Source organism: Dipodomys merriami, unplaced genomic scaffold (genome assembly GCF_024711535.1).
Source record: "Dipodomys merriami isolate MVZ:Mamm:240054 unplaced genomic scaffold, mDipMer1.0.p SCAF_16, whole genome shotgun sequence".
In the NCBI taxonomy this organism is placed as follows: Eukaryota; Metazoa; Chordata; class Mammalia; order Rodentia; family Heteromyidae; genus Dipodomys; species Dipodomys merriami.
Genome location: NW_027202937.1, coordinates 6,486,150 through 6,506,046, shown reverse-complemented (window position 1 = coordinate 6,506,046; position 19,897 = coordinate 6,486,150). Strand labels below are relative to the sequence as shown.

Sequence of the window (19,897 nt, the reverse complement as noted above, 5' to 3'; positions counted from 1 at the left end):
CAGCACATTTCGGGGTCCCTCAGAGAGGCCGCTGTTTCCAGAGACCCTTCCCAAGGGAATGCGGTCCACTCTAAGCTTCACAATTCTCCCTGTGCAATTCCTACTGACACTAATCTTCATGTTCCCCACACACACACACACCCTAGATCTCCACAGGGCCTTCCAGACCACCCCAACCCCTCCACATCTTCCTTTGTCCTCCTTCCCCAAAGGCCACAAACATAACACAGAAAGGCAGCTTGTCCACGTTTTATTCTAAAAAAAAAAAAAAAAGAAAGAAAAAAGAAAAACAGGTTTAAAATAAATTACATTTGCCGCCATTGCCGTTACGTACATACAGTGTGACTCTTGGGGCCGGCCAGCTACACCAGGAAATCCTGACCTCTCTCACAGAAGTTCCAGACTGCTCTTCACACCCCTAGGCTGACAGCCAGTCCCCATAACCATTTGAGACGATAAGAGAGGCCAGCTCTGGGCTGTGTTCACACGTGCGCAGGGTCTGGCCCCACACCAGAGGGGCACAGGCTAGGGGTACCTGGGAGAGAGGGGCTCAGTGTGGGACTCCACGCCAAGCAGCGCCCCTCCCCACCCCGGCCACCAGCGAGCGGCCACCTGCCGGCCACCGTGATGTCCTGGCACCCAACAGCAAAGCTAGCTGTCAAGAATGTCCTCGTTGAGTCTGGGGGGGTAGACATCCCGATGCTGGGGTCCCCTGCCCACTCCCCATGGCTAGGAAGCCAATAACAGGTTGTAGGTATCAAAACATGAACTAAAGAACAGCAGTTCATTGAAAAAAAAAAAAGGCAAAAACATGGGGTAAGGGAGGGGGGGCTGGCCCGAAGGGGAGCGCGGTTGAAACCCTAGAATGTCAGCAGCAGCGAGTTCGACGCACCCCTTGCTGGCGGAGAGTCGGCGGACAGTTTCACATTTTCTTGGCTCTCCAGCCCCAACGTGTCTTTCTTACACACATGCACACACACACAAGCACGCACCCGCACGCCACAGGGGAGGAGTTCTATTCACATTTGTTGTTTTTTGGCTGGTTTCCATCCATGAGCCAAGAACAGTTTGGCCTGAGGTGGGGGAGGAGCGGGGAGCGTGGGTACGCGTCCAGGACTGGGGTACACATTTCCACTGGGGAGGGGACGGTGGAGGGGTGAGGGCGGAAGTCACCAGAGCTAGACTTCGGCTCCAGCGCTCTGGCTGCTTCAGGAGTCCCGGCTTCCCCAGCCCGCGCCCGCTACCATCTCCCCTACATTCCCGGGGCACAGAACGCCTGGCGTTGGTCAGAGGGAGTGTGGGACGGGACGTGGCTGTGGGAAGGCCTTGGCTTAGGGGAGCTCTTGTTGGTCACCTCCTCCCTGTCCTCCCTCAGCAGCCTCTGACCCACGGAGGTCTGCAGCAGGGGCCTGACACGTGCACTTTGCTCGCCTGGGGATGGGAGGAAGGCCCTCAGATGCACCAGCCACAATCATGTTGCACTTCTCAACACTTCTGGGGTCCTCAAGACTAAGCCTGGATCGCACATGCCCTGCATCCTCCCTGAGGAATGCGAGGGGGGGTGTTAGGCACAAAGACAATGCTCATTTAACACTGGTGAACTCCAACAGCTGATCCCACCGTGCCCCCCCCCCACTTCCCTCCCTCCCCCTGGGACCGGGGAACCGTGTGACATTCAACCAAGTCAGTGATGGGGAAGCCAGGTCGGCATGGGCCTCCAGGCCGGGGCTGTCAGCCCCAGGAGACTCCAATCAGTTTTGCCAGCCAGGCTCAGGCCAGCTGCTCAAGTGGAGAGCAGAGGGCGGGCCTGAGCCTGCGCAGAGCAGCTAGCAGAGGGGAGGAAGGAAAAGGCAGGCCCTTGGCCCCCCACTTCCACTTCTAGGACTGTCCCCTACCAGGGGCCCTGGCCATCACAGGACACCCGAGGTGAGGGGCGACGCCACGGGCAGCGGGGCGGGGGGCCGGCCCCCTATCACGTGCCTCTGGGGCCATCTGCCTTGTTGTATTCATTCAGCAGTTGCTCGTAAGGCACGGAGAGCTCCGACTCGGTGCTGGTGAAGGTGGACTCGTCGGACGAGGGGAACTCGCCGGGGGTCAGGGGCGCCTCGGCTGCGGGCCCCTCCGGGGGCTGCTCTTCCCCCACCAGGTTGTCCTCCAGGGAGGACTTAGAGGTGTCCTCGTCGGAGAGGCCAGCCTCCTCGTTGGCGAAGGCGATGCTGGCGTTCTGGAAGATGAGAGGCTGGTAGTCCAGCGTCTCCCACGGCTCGCCCTCCTCGCTGATGCGGTCCAGGTGATTAACGAACACCTCCGAGCTGGGGGAGTCATCATTGTCGTCCGCCGTGGGGGCCGGGGGCCCTTCCTCCTCTCCGGGGGGCCGGGACACGTGACCCTTGCTCCTCAGTGTCTGGGACACCTCCTCCAGGCTGGGCACCCGGTTCTTGGAGTAGACCACCAGAGGCACCAGGGATGCGGGGACCCCCGCCAGCTCTCCTGCCTGCAGCCCCAGCCCAGGCCCTGGCCCCGTGGCCCTGTCCCCACTCCCACTCGTCTTCATGGCCTTCTTTCCGATCTGCTTGATGAGGTCGTTGTACGTCTCCTCCTTCTTGGACAGGAAGCTGAAGATGTTGATGTCCTTGGCACGGGCGGAGGTACCGCCCGCCATCTGCAGGGCCTTGCGCGGGTGCGGGGAGCTCTCGAAGGACTCCTTGCGCCGCCGCCGCCGCTTCTTGATGGCTTTGTGGACCTCCACGAACATGCTCACCTTCCAGTTGACAAACAGGGACAGCCAGGCCAGGCCCAGGTAGATCCACAGCTCCACGAAGTAGCGGTACAGGGCGTGGTAGTTGGCACTGGGGTTCACACCTGAGTGGACAGGAAGCCCCGAGGGTCAGGAAGGGACCCCCAAATCGAAAATAGACAGAGTTGTGCTGTCTACACAGACCAGAACATGGTGTGTGTGTTGGGGGGGGGGGGGGGGCGTTGCCTGTGCACCTATGTTGTTAGAGCTCAGTTAAAATCAAGATGTGGATATATATGGTAATATATATAGTCCATGGTCCAGTGGACCAAAGTCCGGTGTCCATACTGTGAACCTCCTTGAACAATCAGCAGATGGCTTAACAAAATGAATACTGGGAAGGTGATATAGGCCTTGTCCAAGAGAGGTCGGGGTTCAGGAGACAGGAAGGACAGGCAAATACCATCACAAAACTCAACATACATATTTATGTAAGAGTGGACCTACGTCATCTGAGGGTAGGATGAGGAGACGGGGGACAATGATGGAAGAAGGGATGACACTGACCAAGATGCACTGGACTCAACCCAAGGACTTGAAACCCCTTGGCGTTTTAAGACAGTGATGTGTATGTACATGTGTGTACATGTGTATGTATAAATATATGTATATGTATGTATTTATATTTTAGACTTTTAAAGTGAAGTGACATTGTTCAAAAAAGAAATATACACATGGGCTGGGAAGGTGGCTCAGTGGTAGAGTGCTCGCCTTGCATGCATGAGGCCCTGGGTTCAATTCCTCAGCACCACATAAGCAGAAAAACCCGGGAGTGGTGCTGTGGCTCAAAGTGGTAGAGTGGAAGGGCTGAGGGACAGTGCCCAGGCCAACAACAACAACAAAAAAGTACTCATTACCTGACACGTAACTGTCACCCCTCTGTACATCACCTTTATAATAACAATTTTAAAATTTAATTAAAAAAAAAAAAAAAAAGACTTTTAGCCAGGCCACTGCTAGTGGCTCATGCCTGTAATCCTAGCTACTTAGGAGGCTGAGATCTGAGGATCGCTGTTTGAAGCCAGCCTGGGCGGCTGGTCTGAAAGACCCTGTGGTTAATTAACCACCAGAAAATTGGAAGTGGTGCCGTGGCTCAAAGTGGTAGAGTGCTAGCTTTGAGTGAAAGAGCTCAGGGATAGCGCCCAGGTCCTGAGTTCAAATCCTACAACTGACTAAATAAATAAATAATTGCTTTTGTATAAAAAGAAAACAAAAACCAGGACAGAAAGAAGCCATGCCACAAAGGGGCCGGGCAGCCGGGGGGTGGGGGTGGGGGCGCAGCAGTATAGACTCATAGGTTTACTATGAGATGGCTCAGCAGGTCGGGATGACCCCAGGAGGCACTGACTAGGATAGGAAATATTTGGAACTGTCTTTACTGACCTCCAAGGCTTGGTCTGCCTCCCTATTTCTTGCCCTCCCTCAGTCGGTGTTCCTCACCTCCCAGGGCGGCCTCCTGACAATGCCTGCTGTGGCGTCTGGTTCTCTGCCACATACTACGACTGAGATTTCTTTCATGGCTTCCCCCTTGTAGCTATGTTGATCTAGATCCTGTTCCCCCACCCCACCCCCATCCCCCCAAACTAGAAGCAACTTAATTGACTAGGAGAGGGACCACCTCGTCCCTCAGTTTAGAGGATTTGTGGAGGTATTCCTTTCCATCTGACGACACTGTCAGTTTTGCTCAAGCAGATTGATGGTAGTAACAAGAGTTGCTGGGTGCTGGTGGCTCACACCTATAATCCCAGCTACTCAGGAGGCTGAAATCTGAGGATGAACAGAAAAGTCTGCAAAATTCTCACCTCCAAAAAGAAGGAGTGAGGCTGGGAAGGTGGCCCAGTGGCAGAGCGCTTGCCTTGCATGCATGAGGCCCTGGGTTCCATTCCTCAGCACCACATAAGCTGAGAAAACTGGAAGTGGCGCTGTGGCTCAAGTGGTAGAGTGTTAGCCTTGAGCTAAAGAGCTGTGAGACAGTGCCCAGGCCCAGAGTTCAGACCTCACAACCAACAACAACAACAAAAAGTGACTCCCTTCATTATGGGCTGGGAAGGTGGCTCAGTGGTAGAGCGCTTGCCTTGCATGCATGAGGCCCTGGGTTCGATTCCTCAGCACCACATAAAAAGCCGGAAGTGGCGCTGTGGCTCAAGTGGCCTTGAGCTTAAGAGCTCAGGGACAGCACCCAGGCCCAGAGCTCAAGCCCCACGACCAACAAAAAGATGGAGTGGAGCTGTGTCAAGTGACAGAACACTAGCTTAGAGCAGAAAAGGCTAAGGGACAGTGCGTACGTAGGCCCTGAGTTCAAGCCCTAGTACCAGCACAAAAACCAACAAGGATGCATACAAAGAGAGCAGGGCCCTCCCTGCCCTCTGCGCTTAGGAATAGAAGCTGTTGATTTCCCACCACACAATGTGGTAGGCTCGTTATTTTTACCCATGCACCTATGGGAGAAAGACTGGTCTTGACATCTCGTGGGAGCTGAGAAGCAAAGCAAAGCAAGGCTCACTTCGCTGGAAAGAAAGGCCATGCGGAGCCTCTGCATTCTCTCCCGGCAGCAGGCAGGCCCCCATGGGCAGCTCTGCTCCATCCTATGCCTCCCACCCACTCAGCTGCCCCTCCCGGTGTTCCAGGGCAGGAGGGGCAGAGGAGGGAGCTCCCACTGCCCTCTGGGTAATCAGCTGGGGTGGAGGTCAAGTGGACAGGAGGGTCAAGAAGATTAAGAACCAAGAGGCTGTGGTGGCACAGGCACAGTGAGTGGCTGGGGCGGGCTGGCTGGTCCAAGGCTTTCAGACAAAAGGGACAAAGAACCCATTGCCTCTAAGATTAGGGAGGGGGGAGGAGGGTGTAGGGCTGAGGGGGGCAGGGCAGCCTGGAGAAGGCCTCTCTGTCTATCCCTGCAACAAGCCAAGCCTCAAAACAGAACCTCCTCTGGGCTGATGGAAGGCCGCCCGTGAATTGGAGGCCCCTAGCTAGGCTCTCCACTCCAACCTAGCCCACAGGAGGCCCAGGTGAACCCAAGCTCAGGGCTCCTGCTCCCCTCCACCCCGGGCAGCAGCGAAGGTGAGGGGAAAGGGGGCAGGGACTCACCAGCCACGAAGTCCCCGAAGCCGATGGTGGAGATGGTGATGAAGGAGTAGTAGAGGCCCTCGATGTACTTCCACTCCTCGGTCACCATGAACACGAAGGGTGGGATCACCAGGTGGACCAGGACGCCCCACACAATGAAGATGGCCGTGCACGTGATCTGGGCCTTCCGCTGCGGGGGGAGGGAGGGAGGAGAACAAGTCAGATAGGTGGCAGAGAGCACTGGGGACTCCCAGATGGCTGGGCAGGCAGCTAGGAGAGAGGCCGGCTGGGTACCCCGCAGCCCAGCCATGCGGGGCTTACTGTCAGGAAAGAGGCAGGCGTTCTCTCCCTGACCAGGAAGGGCAAAAAGGGGCAGAAACTGCATCTTACCATCTGTACTAACAGAGGTCCTAACAAGGGTACTCTAACACCCTTGTCCAGTTTTTTTGTTTCTTGGCCAGTCTTTGGGGTTGAACTCTGGGCCACCACACCATATCCCTGAGCTCTTTTGCTCAAGGATAGTAGCACTCTACCACTTAAACCACAGCTCCACTTCCAGCTCTTTTTGTAGTTTATTGGAGATAAGACTCTCGTGGATTTTCCTCTCTGGGCTGGCTTCTAACTGTGATCCTCTGATCTCAGCCTCTTGAGTAGTTAGGATCACAGGAGCGAGCCACTAGTACCCAGCCTGTGTCCAGTACTTAGAGCCTTCCAGATCTGTTATGTCATGGTACCCTGTCTCTCTGGCTAGCACCTAGAATTAGGGACATACCAAGCTTACTCCTCTTCTGGTCAGGAACTGGCCCAGCCTCTTGGCACGTCCCCCGAAGAATTTGCCCAGGGCACTGATCCATGTCAGGCACAGTGGCACCCCGAAGAGACCATAGAAGACGCAGAAGAGGCGTCCAGTTGAAGTTTTGGGAGCCACATTGCCATAGCCTGAGGAGAGAGGCAATGAGGTGAGGCTAAGGAGGCAAAGTCCCAGCGCAGGGATGGGGCTTCCCCCTCCTCTAAGGGGGTACCTGTCTCCTACACCCACATGTCTACACATGCCCCTCCCAGTGGAGTCCATCTTTTTTTTCTTTTTTCTTTTTTTTTTTTTGGGGGGGGGGGAAGGTGGTCACGGGGCTTGTATTCTGAGCCTGAGCGCTGCCCTTCAGCTCTTCAGCTCAAGGTAAGCACTCTACCACTTGACCCACAGCACCACTTCTGGTTTTCTGGTGGTTCACTGGAGATAAGAGTCTCACAGACTTTCCTGCCCAGGCTGGCTTTGAACCACGATCCTCAGATCTTAGCCTCCTGAGTAACTAGGATGACATGCGTGAGCCACCGGCGCCCGGCTCTTCGTATCCTTTTTGAATCTGGGCTTCACTGGCCAGTGAAAGTGATATGAGCAGGCTAAGCTCCTTCTTCCCGGATTCTCTGGCAAATGCCCAGTTGGGGATCTTCCTGCCATACTTAGAGATGCCCGGGTCACAGGTGGCTGCCTTATAGTTTCATCCTCAGCTGAGTTCCCAGCCAACCACCAGTGCCAATGGACACACGTGGAGTAGGAGGAGCCACCATAAATAAAACCACCACACATTCCAGAAACCAAGCAGGAAAGAACAATTGGCTGAAACCAACCCACCAAACAGCACATCACTTAAACCTCCAACTGTGGAAACCATCAGCCACGCAAGCACAGATCACCATGCTTGTGCAGTGAGCAACCTGAGCAATCTCCTGCGTGGCTCCAGCCATTTGAGTTGTGTCACTGTTTCAGTTCAAAGAGCCCCAGGCCAGGCCCCACTGGCAGGCCTGGCTAGTCACCAAGAACTTGCTAAGTCCTTATGAATGGAAGGGACAGACTGTAATTTCCTGACTCTGTCCCCAACAAGGCGGCGTCACCAGAGCTGATTTCTGCAAAGTCCTGAGGAGGAAAGGACATGGGGATGGGTGTCCCCATGGTCTCTCAAGACTCACCAATAGTGGTGATGACTGTGGCTGCAAAGATCATCGCATTAGGCCAGTTCCAGTTGTTGAAGGTCTGATTTCCTGTGATAGCCACACCCTGTCCCGCAGCTTCCGACACTACCTGCAAGGGGAGAGTGACAATGTAACAATGGTGGTGAGAGTTCAGCCACACTAAAGCCAGATGCCCATGGCTCATGCCCCTCATCCTAGCTACTCAGGAGGCTGAGGCCTGAGGATCGCTATTTCCAGGCAGGAAAAGTCCATGAGACTCATCTCCAATTAACCACACAGTAACCACACAAAAGCTGGAAGTGGAGCTGTGGTTCAAGTGCTAGCCTTGAGTGCAAAAAATGGAAGGACAGCACTTAGGCCCTGAGTTCAAGCCCCAGGACCAGTGCATGCGTGCACACAGCCACACACACCTGCACCCACGGCAGGTGTGACACAGACACCCAGGTCTCCCTATACCCCTCTCCCAGCCCTCTATCCTAGGCCAACCAATCATCTGGGCTGGGATGGATCAGCAGGCAGTGTGTGTGTATTTCAGGATGACTTGAAATTGTGCTGCCAGCTCCCCTCCACCACTGTGGATAACAGGTGGTAGGCCCAGGGAAACCTCAGGTTGCACACCTGTTATGACCTGACCAGATCCAGCCCCCATCCTTGCAGGAGGGAGGCCACAATGGGACCACCAGAACCTAGATGGTAGGAATCCATAGAGAGAGGCTCTAACATCTGAAGTTCAAATACTGCAAGCCCAAAGACAACCTCAGGATGACCCATCCAGACAAGAAGAGAAGAGGAACTCGGCCAAACACCCCATGCAATCCAAGCCAAAGGCATCAGGAAAAGACCCAGGCGCAAGGGATGGAGCCGGGGGAGCTGGGGAGACGGAATTTCTAAGCCACCCGAGACATGACTGAGGTTTGGTGGGAAGGGACGGGTGGAGGGCCCTGAAGGAATGTGCAGGCCGTGTAAATGATCCACATACTCTGTGAAGAATTTTCCATGATGACATGCTTGCCCCACACCATCAAACCGCACAATCCTGGCTCCCCCAACCATTTCCAAAACACTGGCTATGTGGAAGATAGGCATCGTTGCCTTGACCCTGGGCCAGGACAAGGTCCTGCCTTCAGAGAGCTCGCTGTCCAGCAGGCCCAGCCCTCACGCGAGCAATTACCAGACTACATTTAGATACTGACAGGCCAGTAGAACTGAGACAAAAATACTAAAGACCATCCATAAGTATTTTGTTCCAGCTGGGTGCCAGTGCTCATACCTGTAATCCTCAGAAGGAACTGTGAGGAATACAGTTCAAAGCCAAACCCAGAAGAAAAGTCCTTTGAGACTGTGGCTCTCCAATTAAGCAACAAAAATCTAGACGTAGAGCTGTGGCTCAAGTGGTAGAGTACCAGCCTTGAGTGAGAAAGCTAAAAATATAGCATCCTGAGTTCAAAACTCCTGTATAGGCACCCAAAACAAGAAATATTTCTAATGCTGGGGATTGAACCCAGGATCTCACACATTGCTAGGTGACTATCCTACCACTGAGCTACACGAGCTACACCCCCAGTCTCAAAAGATGTGTGAAAAACCTTTTTCTTTCTTTCTTATTTTCTTTCTTTTTTTTGTTGGTTGTAGGGTTGAACTCTCGGCCTGGGTGCTGTCCCTCAGCTTTTCAGCTCGGCTTTTCAAGCCGAGCACTCTACCACTTGAGCCACATTGCCACTTTGAGATTTCTGGTAGTTAATTGGAGATAAGAATTTCACAGACTTTCCTGCCTGGGCTGGCTTTGAACTGTGATCATCATATCTCAGCCTCCTGATCAGCCAGCATTATAGGTATGAGCCACCACCGCCCAGATCTCTCTCTCTGTATTGATCCTGGGGCTTGAATTCAGAACTCAGGGCTTGGGCACTATACCTGAGGTTTTTTGTTTTGTTTTGCTCAAGGATAGTGGTCTACCACTTGAGCCACAACTGCACTTCCTTTTGGTGGTTAACTGGAGGTAAGAGTCTCATGGACTTGCCTGTCTATCCAGGCTGGCTTCAAACTGTGATCCTTAGATCTCAGCCTCCTGATTAACTAGGATTACAGGCGTGGGCCACTAGTGCCTGACAAACAAACCTTGGAAGGAAGAGAATGAGGAAGTGCCAGTGCCCCGGGTGCTGACATTAAACAGAAGACAGATGCCTCAGCTCCTCTCTGCCTCCACCTGGTATCTCTGACACTCATCTTAAACCAGGCAGCTTAAAAATAAAACAGATGAGAATACAATAAAACAAAGCCAGCCTGGGCTACAAAGGGAGAGACTGTCTCAAAATATAAGAAAATAGGGCTTGGGAAGATGGCTCAGTGGTAAAGTGCTTGCTTTGCATGCTTGAGTGCCTGGGTTCAATTCCTCAGCACCACATAAGCAGAAAAAGCCGAAAGCCGACAGTGGTGCTATGGCTCAAGTGGTAGAGCGCTAGCCTTGAGCTGAAGAGCTGGGGGACAGTGCCCAGGCCCAGAGTTCAGGCCCCATGACTGACAAGAGAGAAAGGAAGGAAAAGAAAATATAAAAAATTTAAAAACCCATGGGCTGGGAAGGTGGCTCAGTGGTAGAGCGCTTGCCTTGCATGCATGAGGCCCTGGGTTCGATTCCTCAGCACCACATAAGCAAAAAGAAAAAAACCAGAAGTGGCGCTGTGGCTCAAGTGGTAGAGCGCTAGCCTTGAGCTGAGGGACAGCGCCCAGGCCCAGAGTTCAGGCTCCACAACCGGACACCCCCCCCCCAAAAAAAAGAATACCTTTAAGTAGGAACTGAATCACTGATGGAAGATGACTCTGTGTGATTCCCAAGGAATTGTGGGCCACAATAAAACACCTCTGAACACAAGCTACCTCTATTTCCACACAAAAAAGGAAAAGGGTAGAATTTAAAAATCTGGAAATCAGCCAGGTGCTGGAGGCTCACGCCCGTAATCCTAGCAACTCAGTAGGCTGAGCTCTGAGAATCATGGTTCAAAGCCAGCCCGGGCAGGAAAGTCCGTGAGACTCTTATCTCCTATAAACTACTAGAAAATGGGAACTGGCACTGTGGCTCAAGCAGTAGAGTGCTCGCCTTGAAGGGACAGTGCCCAAATCCAGAATTCAAGCCCCAGGACAAAAAAAAAAAAAAAAAAGAATCCGGAAAGCAAGCCTCTATCTTGGGCAACTTTTTGCTAGTTTATTTCAAGCTATCTTACTATGTGGCCTCCAGCGCATCATAATCCTCTTGCCTCAGCCTCCCCCGCTGATGCCTGGCTTTTGGAAACTTCAGAGAATCAAGTGTTTGAAACACTTCCGAAGAGGAAAGGGTGGGCCAGAAAAGTCCTTTTCTCCAAAGGGTACACACCTAGATGACTTCTTGTGGAATTTAGTCAACCTCGAGCTAGCATGACAACTAGAGATGGGTTTTGAGATAGAGAGATGCTTGTAAACAGAAGAAATGTGGCATGGAAGAAAAAGATTAGCTGGATTAATTCCAAAGTAGTGATTCTAGTGACCACCAATCCTGAGTGGATCTCTAGAACTGAGCCTCAGGCTCAGGCTGGGAAGGTGGCTTAGTGGTAGAGTGCATGCCTAGCATGCGTGAAGCCCTAGGTTCAAGCCCTCAGTGCCACATAAACAGAAAAAGCTGGGAGTGGCACTATAGCTCAAGTGGTTGAGTGCTTGCCTTGAATAAAAGAAGTTCAGGGACAGTGCCCAGGCCCTGAGTTCAAGCCCCAGGACTGGCAAAAAAAAAAAAAAGCCCTTTTCCTCAAAGGCACAGCACCGGTATTGACAGTGTAAATGCCAGAAGCAGAGAACACAAAAATAAGTGTTGGGTATCAGACAGACTGATGGTCATCACACTACTACAGCAGTACCCAGGCCCACAATCCCCTGCGCAGGCAACATCAAAAAAACCAGGACTAAGATAGGCATTATCTTCTACATTTAACTCCTGCTCTCTTTGGATCAGAAAAGACCAACCAGTCCAGGACCAGTCCTTGGGCTTCACTGAACTTGAGTCAACAAACATGGCTGCCAAGAAAAAGTAAATACCAAGTCAGAGCCATGAGTACCTATTTCCCCAAGGTGGGAGACAACGGTGCATTCTGGGTACCGGGGTTCACATGTTCACCAGGGGGCCAGGGGTCAAGATGAGAGAGGGGGTGGCTCTTGGGGATAAAGATCTAGCTCTGAATGGGTGACTTGTGCAAAGATCAGCTTCTGACAAGAAGTATGTAGACCAAGGGTGAATGAGTATCATTTATCAGGAGTACGATACGGTATGACTTGAACAGCAGCTCTCAACTGAGGCAAGAGCTGCTTGGCAAAGGCTGTTGGAAGGACGCTGTATATGCCAGGCACAGGGGGGTACACAGTGAACACACAATCCTGCTGTCCCACAGGCTTATTATCCAAATGGATGATGGGAGATGGGACCCTACTGGCTGGCATCAGATGGGCAGGGTGGTCAGACATGCTAAATGCCCCAAGGCTGAAGGCCAAGCCCATGCACAACACTGCACTGCTTAGACACACCGAGCCCAGAGCCCACCCAAGGTAATGTGTGGTTTAGAAATCGTTTGGAAAAGGTGAAGTAGGGCTCTGGGAAGGTGTCTCAGTGGTAGAGCGCTTGCCTTGCATGCATGAGGCCTTGGGTTCGATGCCTCAGCACCACATAAGCAAAAAGAAAAAACATGGAAGTGGCGCTGTGGCTCAAGTGGTAGAGCGCTAGCCTTGAGCTGAAGAGCTGAAGGACAGCACCCAGGCCCAGAATTCAAGCCCCACGACTGGACGCCCCCCCCCAAAAAAAAGGCGAAGTAGCCACTGAACTAAATGCTGAACAAAACAGTCCTTGAAAAAGGCCATAGGCCGGGTGCCGGTGGCTCACGCCTGTAATCCTAGCTACTCAGGAGGCTGAGATCTGAGAATCTCGGTTCAAAGCCAGCCCGGGCAGGAAAGACCGTGAGACTCCTATCTCCAATAAACCACTAGAAAACCGGAAGTGGCGCTGTAGCTCAAGTGGTAGAGCGCTCGCCTTGAGCTGAAGAGCTGAGGGACAGCGCCCAGGCCCAGAGTTCAAGCCCCACAACCGACAAAAAAAAAAAATTTAAAAGAAAAAAAAGAAAAAGACCATATTAAGCCAGGTGCTGACTTCAAGAGGCTGAGATCTGAGGATCATGGTTCAAAGCCAGCCCAGGCAGCAAAGTCTCTACTCCAATTAACCACCAGAAAATCAGGTGTAGAGTTATGGCTCAAAGTGGTAGAGCGCTAGCCTTGAGCACTAAGGCTTAGGGACAGCTCCCAGGCCGAGTTTTATTAAGTCCATGATGGATTGGGGGGGGAGGGGGGACCACCCACTACATTATTAGACTGGGTGCTGTGTAATTCTAGCTACTCAGGAGACTGAGATCTGAGGATCATGGTTCAAAGCCAGTCTGGACAGGAAAGTCCATGAGTCTTATTTCTAAGTTGGAAATGGAGCTTTGGTTTAAGTGGTAGAACATCAACTTTGAGGGAGAAGCTACACCCAGGCCCTGGCTCATGCATGCATGCATGTGTGCATGTGTGAGTGCACACACACACACACACACATACACACACAGGAGCAAGAAGAGATGGGCAAAAGCCAGGTGTCCTGCTCTTCACCCCATAGATGGCATAAGACCCTGCCATGTCTTATCCACCACTCTGCCTCCCTGGCGTCCTTTGCCAGTGCCTCCTCCTCTGCCCATGAAAACTGAGCTCCCTGAGCTGAAGATGATGTGAATTTGGGGGTCCCAGCTCCCTGTTCCCACGTGTGGCTGTGACGCCAGCCCGGTCACGGTCGGATTCTGCAGGGGGGGGAAGGAGGGCGGGTTTAACAGTCTCCCAGAACAGAAGAGCTGACCTAGGACAAAGGCCATCCCTGGGTCAGGGGAGGGCTGTGGGGGAAGCAGGCAAACACCCCGTCGGACAAGACGTCCTGTCCTGGGGTTAGAGAAACAGCTCTCCCAGGAGGAGGTGGCCCCTGTTCACTTGCAGAATTCTTTAACTTGGCTCTCGAATCTATACAAGACAATATTTTCGTTTTTCTTCTAAGCCTAGAGGGTGATGAGAAAGTGAAGGGGAGGGGGGGACGATGAGGGGGAAGCTGTGCCCACCCAGGCCTGGTTGAGCTCCTGTTCGGGGACAGAGTAGCGTTTGTTGCCTGCCTCTGTCACCTCCACCATAAAGACCCTGTGATTTATTGAGCGCTTACTATGTGCCAGGTGCTGTGCTCAGCATTTTATGAGCTTTTAGCTCATTTAATGAGGACAGGATCCTGCTGGGGAGATACAATCATTCTTTCCACCTTGCAAACCAGGATTGGAGCCTTCAAGAGATTAAAGTAGCTTGAAATTGGTGTTTTTTTTTTTTTTAATGGACTGAGACTAGAACCCAGGGCCTTCTGGACACTGGGCACCACGACTCCATCCTCTTTCCCCATAAAGACACAGAAAGGAGGCCTGTGCATACTTCCGCCTCTGCTACCAGCTGGGAAAACAGCACCCTAAAACCAGTCCGGCCACTCTACCCCTGCCCTCCGGCCAGGTGACACCCATGCTTCCTTCACCTGCTGTTCTGACCCACCTTCCTACGCGCCTGCTGTCCACACCGCCCGGGTCCCCCAAAGTTCCGCGTCTTACGGGCACCTGAGGCCTCCCACGCTGAGTGAGCGGCCCTTCTGCATGGGTGGGCACATCTGGGGACTTGCTGCCAACCTCATACACAGGCAGACAGCCCTTCTTCCCTTTATGGGCTGGGGTGGGGGAAACTGAGGCCAAGGCATTTAAAGGCTGTCTGGGAAATCCCAGCTATCTGATCTGTCACTGATACAGCTCCGCCTGGGGCTGCGCCTCCTGACTACAGATCCTGCCTTCACAGACCCTTCCTGTTTCCTCAATGCTCACACGGTCTCCCTGTGTCTGGTGTCCCCCAGGGTCTGCTCTGAGGCACCGCAGGATCCACTGTCACATCTCTCTCTCTCTCCCCAGCCTCTCAGCTCCCTGGTCTGACTGCACAGGTACTAAGTTGGTATCTGAGCACGTCACTAGGGCAGACCCTAGTTTAAAAAACACTCAGCTCTTGGAACCATTACGCCCGGCAAAGCAGATAGCTGATTAGTATAGCTATAGTAAATATGCAAAAACCAGCACTTAACCAAGATCACATAGAAAGCTGAAGGTGGAGCTGGGATGTGAACCAGAGCAGAACAGAGGGCAGGAGAACACAGAGCAGGCGACTCATCCACACGTGAAGTCAAGTCTAGAACATGCTCCCGACAGCTGCAAGGGAAATGTCGGCAGACTCTCCCGGAGCGGAAGGTTCTAAGACAGACTTACCTCTTTATCACTAGAGTCTAAGACACTGCCTGGTCGGCACATAGCTGCAACGGGGTTTGTTGTTTGGGTTTTGGTGCTAGTTCTAGACCTTGAACTCAGGACTTGGGCGCTGTCCCTGAGCTATTTGGCTCAAGATTAGCACTTTACCATTTGAGCCACAGCCCCACTTCCAGCTTTGGGGTGGTTAACTGGAGATAAGAGCCTCATGGCTTTTCCTATCCGGGCTGGCATTAATTGTAATTCTCAGATCTCAAGCCTCCTGGGTAGCTAAGATGACAAGTGTGAATGGTCAGTGCCCCCATTCCCACAAATACAAAAGTCAAGTTCAAAGCTGGCTTGAGCAGAAAAGTCCATGAGACTCTGATCTCCAATAAACCACTAGAAAACCGGAAATGGTGCTGTGGCTCAAGAGGTATAACGCTCAGCCTTGAGCTGAAGAGCACAGGGACAGTGCCCAGGCCCAGAGTTCAAGCCCCACAACTGATGAGAGAGAGAGAGAGAGAGAGAGAGACAGACAGACAGACAGACACAGAGAGAGACAGAGACAGAGACACAGAGAGAGACAGACAGAGAAATAGAAGCTGGGGAGGGACCTGGAAACTCTACCACCAGGGAGCAGAGTTAGAGGGGTGACGTCATCAGCACAGCAAGAGTTTCTAAGAGAGAAAGTTAAGCCCCTATATCAACTCCTGAACAGAACTCCTTGGCTTTCTCTGACCCAGGCTGACTCAACCTCGGGAGCTATTTCCCTGAGGTTCATTGGGGGCTGAGGGGAAGGGGGTGCTGCACGGTGGTTTCTGGATGATGAACCTGAGACATCTCCACCATCCAGCCAGGTAGCGACTGGCAACCTTGGCCGGATGCCTAAGGGAAAAACCACTTTGGGGTTTAAATAAATACTAGGTCTGGTTTTCAACTGCAGATAAGATTGTTGGTTTGGGCATGGGTTTATAAAAGATCTCCCACCTCCACATGCCCCCCAAACAAAACAAGTAAAAAAAAAAAGTCCCAGGGGTCACTGCACAGTCCAGCGGCTGCCTTTAGTGGAGGAGCCTGTGGGGTGCCCACAGACCTGCCAACTGCTTCTGAGAAGGAAGAGCAAGGCCAGGGAAGGAATTCTTGGTATTTTCCTCTCCCCGGGCCCAGGTGACTGGGGTGTGGCTCTCGGATGGGAGCTGTTAGTTCGTGGCAAGGTGTTGGCACAAAATCAATGGTGCCACCCAGCTCCCTGCACCAGCTTGGGACCCAGGTTGTCTGGGTTGTGCCTCACCAAGGGGAAGAATGGGTCTTGGGCTAAGCAGTGATCCGGTCTCCCTTACACCAGGAGCTCCTTTTATTTTTTTTTAGCTTCTCTGTACATCATCAGTAAGTTACATCTGCACCTGTTCCAATGCCTCCATGGAGTATCCATACGGTTTTTAGCAAAAAGAGGGTCTGTTCCGCTGTTGGAGCTTTGGAATACTAGGATGATGACAGAGGATCTGAAGATGGGAAGTATTCTATGCAGCTCTACCTGTACTTTGTGACTCTCTAACAACCTTCTCTCTCAACCTGCCTGTGACCCCTGGGGTTCCCTACTGGGGCAGGTGAAGCCTCATTAATATTCACTGTTGCGGGGTGCTGGTGGCTCATGCCTGTAATCCTAGCTACTCAGGAGGCTGAGATCTGAGGATCGCGGTTCAAAGCCAGCCTGGGCAGGAAAGACTGTGAGACTCCTATCTCCAATAAACCACCAGAAAACCGGAAGTGGTGCTGTAGCTCAAGTGGTAGAGTGCTCGCCTTGAGCTGAAGAGCTGAGGGACAGCGCCCAGGCCCAGAGTTCAAGCCCCATGACTAACCAAAAAAAAAAAAAAATTCACTGTTTTTTCCTGACCAACCCCTGGGACTTCAGGCCCATACTAGCCACACCCTCCCAGCTTGCTGCTTGCTCTGCTGTCTTGAGAGCCAAATTCCTTAAAGCTCTACCTTTTCTACCTCTACCTTTAAGGCATCCAGCCCCTTCCCTACCTTTGCTTAGCCCCGCAATGCTGTCCCCTGGCTGGCCCTGTGCTCTGTGCTGTCCCTCATCCACCTTTGACAGGGGACTGTGCCTCCTCGGTACCTTCTTGCTTTGAAAGGTGAAGGTTTCTCCCTGGCTACTGATGAAATTAGTGAAAAGTCACCTGCAGAACCATTCAGGATTTAGGAAGAGGTTGAGACTGTGGAGGGACATTAGAGATGACGGATGGGAGGACCAGAGAGCAAGATGCCTAGAAGCGCGGCCAGCTGTGAATCTATTGCATGACGTGACGAACGGGCAGGTAACATCCACATCCACAAAAGGTCTGAGTCATGTCCTGGGTTGGCTGGATGCCAACAGACATCGCCCTGCTGCCTCAGAACCGTGAGCACGTTCGAATTCACCGATTACTCGTGGAATTTTCCACGAGGCAAATGTCAGCTGAGCTCCCTGTAGGTGACTGAAACCAGGGACAGTGAAAATGCAGAGAGGAGGAAGAGGAGGAGGAATACTGGAGTGTGACTTAGTGTGACATCATCTAGAAAAGGGGGGTGCAGGGTAGGATGGGAAAACACCTGTGGTTGGGTCCTAGCCCCCAGAGGTTCTGATAGAAATAGTTTGAGCCAGGGGCTGGGAACGTGGCTTCGTGGTAGAGTGCTTGCCTACCATGCATAAGTCCCCGGGTTCGATTCCTCCATTCCACATGAACAGAAGAAGCCAGATGTGGAGCTGTGGCTCAAGTGGTAGAATACTAGCCTTGAGCAAAAGAAGCTCAAGGACAGTGCCCAGGCCCAGAGTTCAAATCCCAGGACTGGGAAAAGAAGGAAGCAAGCAAGCAAGCAAGCAAGCAAAAAAGGAAAGAAGGAAAGCAAGAAATCAATCGTCTGGGCCAGAAGTAGGAAGTGAGATGCTTAAAAGCTGCCTAAGTGACTGATAATTACACTCAGCCCATTTAAAAAAACCACTACTGCTTACCAAAAGCGAGCAGGCCCTGCCCCAGTCTGCACGGATGACTGGCAGCTGTCCCCTCCTCCTTTGGGTTTCCCCCACCCACTCTCCTGGGCCCCACCTGCCGGGCCTGGGCCATGGATCTCTCAGCAGTCCCTGCAGAGCCCAGAGGCACCGTGAGGTCTCACGCTCCCTCGCTAGTGGGGAGCAAGCGTGTGCCAAATAGGGGGCAGGCTTTCAGCAGAAACTTCTGGGTTTCCGATTTTCACAGGCCTGTCCTCATTCAGGAGGGACAAAGAAAACAAGGCAGGTGACCCTGCCCGCATTGTTCTCAGCCCGGGGTGGTCACCTCTGGGCTCCGGCAGCCAGGCGCCCCTCCCGTGAGAGCTGGGTCCAGGCACTGGCGGACCCCAGGGCTGCAGCAGGTCTGGCTAAAGCAAACAGTAAAAGGCTGGGAGTTTTGGCTCGGGAAGGGGTGTCAGCATTCTGAAGCACCTGGAGGCCCGGGTGATGAATAATGCTGGAAACCCCTGTGTGTGTGGACACAGGGGGACCTTCCAGGCCCTGGCTCCATCCTCTAGCGCTGCTGAGAACACATCCCTCCCAAACACCCCCATACTATACGATCCTCTGGGGCTGGGTCCTCAAAACTCATCCTCACCTCAATCTCTGAAGGACTTGAGGGCAGGGGGGGTGTCCAGTGAGGCTCAATGCCAGGAAGGGCATCCTCTATCTACCCAGAGTGCTGATCACGGACTGTCCTGTCACAAGTGATCATGGCCAGATCCCCAGCCTGTGCTGGTTGGTGCCTGCCCCCAGAATCCAAATCTAGAGGGTATCTATCCCTCTGCCTCGATGCCAGCGGTGAGCCCCAGGGAGGGCAGGGAATGGCTCCTTTGGGAGCGTGAGGAGCTCCCTTCCCTGGGTGCTAGGTCTCTCTGAGAAGAGGCCCCAGGGCTGAACTTGGCCCTGGGACTTGTCCTCTCCTCTCTGGGCCTGCACTGCAATCCTCCTGATCACCCAGTCCCTATCCTACTCCGACCACCACTGCCTGTCATCCTGAGACCCAGCATCCTGAAGGTAAAACAGGCTGAGCAGGAGGACCTCACTCCCACTGCAGAGATGAGGAATCTCCAGACAGGGCACGGCTGGAATCACAAAGTGCAGCAGGCCCTGTCAGGGACCCCAGAACCAGAACTCCCCCCAACACCCCAATCTGGGGACGAGGCTAAGTAAGAAATGCCAAGTGAAGCAGCACAGAAAGGTGCCAGGTGTTGGAGGGGTGGGGGTGGGAAAAAAAAAAAGAAAGGTGCCAGGTGGGCACAAACAACGTGACAGTTCCGCCACTCATCTCGCCTCCTCCAGTCAAGATTTCCCGTTTTCTTCTGCCTCCTACCCCAGCTCCAGCAGACACACCCACCTCTTCCATTTACTCTGACCTTGGGGAAAAGGAGAAGGAGCAACCATGAGAGAATCACCAGCTACTCGGGATTTCTAAAAACAGCGCCCTGGAGCAGGCCGCTAAGGAGGTCATGGGAACTGCTGACTGGCGATCCCCACGTTCAGGGCAGATAATGCCAGGCGGATTTGAATACCTGCAGCCCAGAGGCCTTTGCTTCCTGTCCTCCCTAAGTCCAGGCCCACACTGGCCAATCCATTTCTAAACACAAATACCCAGTTTGGGGATACAGAGGAAAAAAGTCCTAGCTGTAGAGAAGATACATTAGGGTTCAAGCTCTGCATTTGAGTGTCCAT

General features: G+C 53.0%; 1 protein-coding gene across 1 annotated transcript in view; it reads right to left on the bottom strand.

Annotated features, from left to right (window-relative positions):
* Nucleotides 1-234: 234 nt before the first annotated feature.
* Nucleotides 235-19,897, bottom strand: part of Kcnk5 (potassium two pore domain channel subfamily K member 5) — a 44,227-nt gene continuing 24,564 nt past the window's right edge. The window contains exons 2-5 of the mRNA XM_070023837.1: nt 7,826-7,937; nt 6,633-6,799; nt 5,882-6,050; nt 235-2,862 (exon numbers count right to left, since the gene is read on the bottom strand). Coding sequence (XP_069879938.1) covers nt 1,973-2,862; nt 5,882-6,050; nt 6,633-6,799; nt 7,826-7,937 — 1,338 coding nt within the window. The 3' untranslated portion in view covers nt 235-1,972. The remainder of the gene's footprint in view (nt 2,863-5,881; nt 6,051-6,632; nt 6,800-7,825; nt 7,938-19,897) is intronic.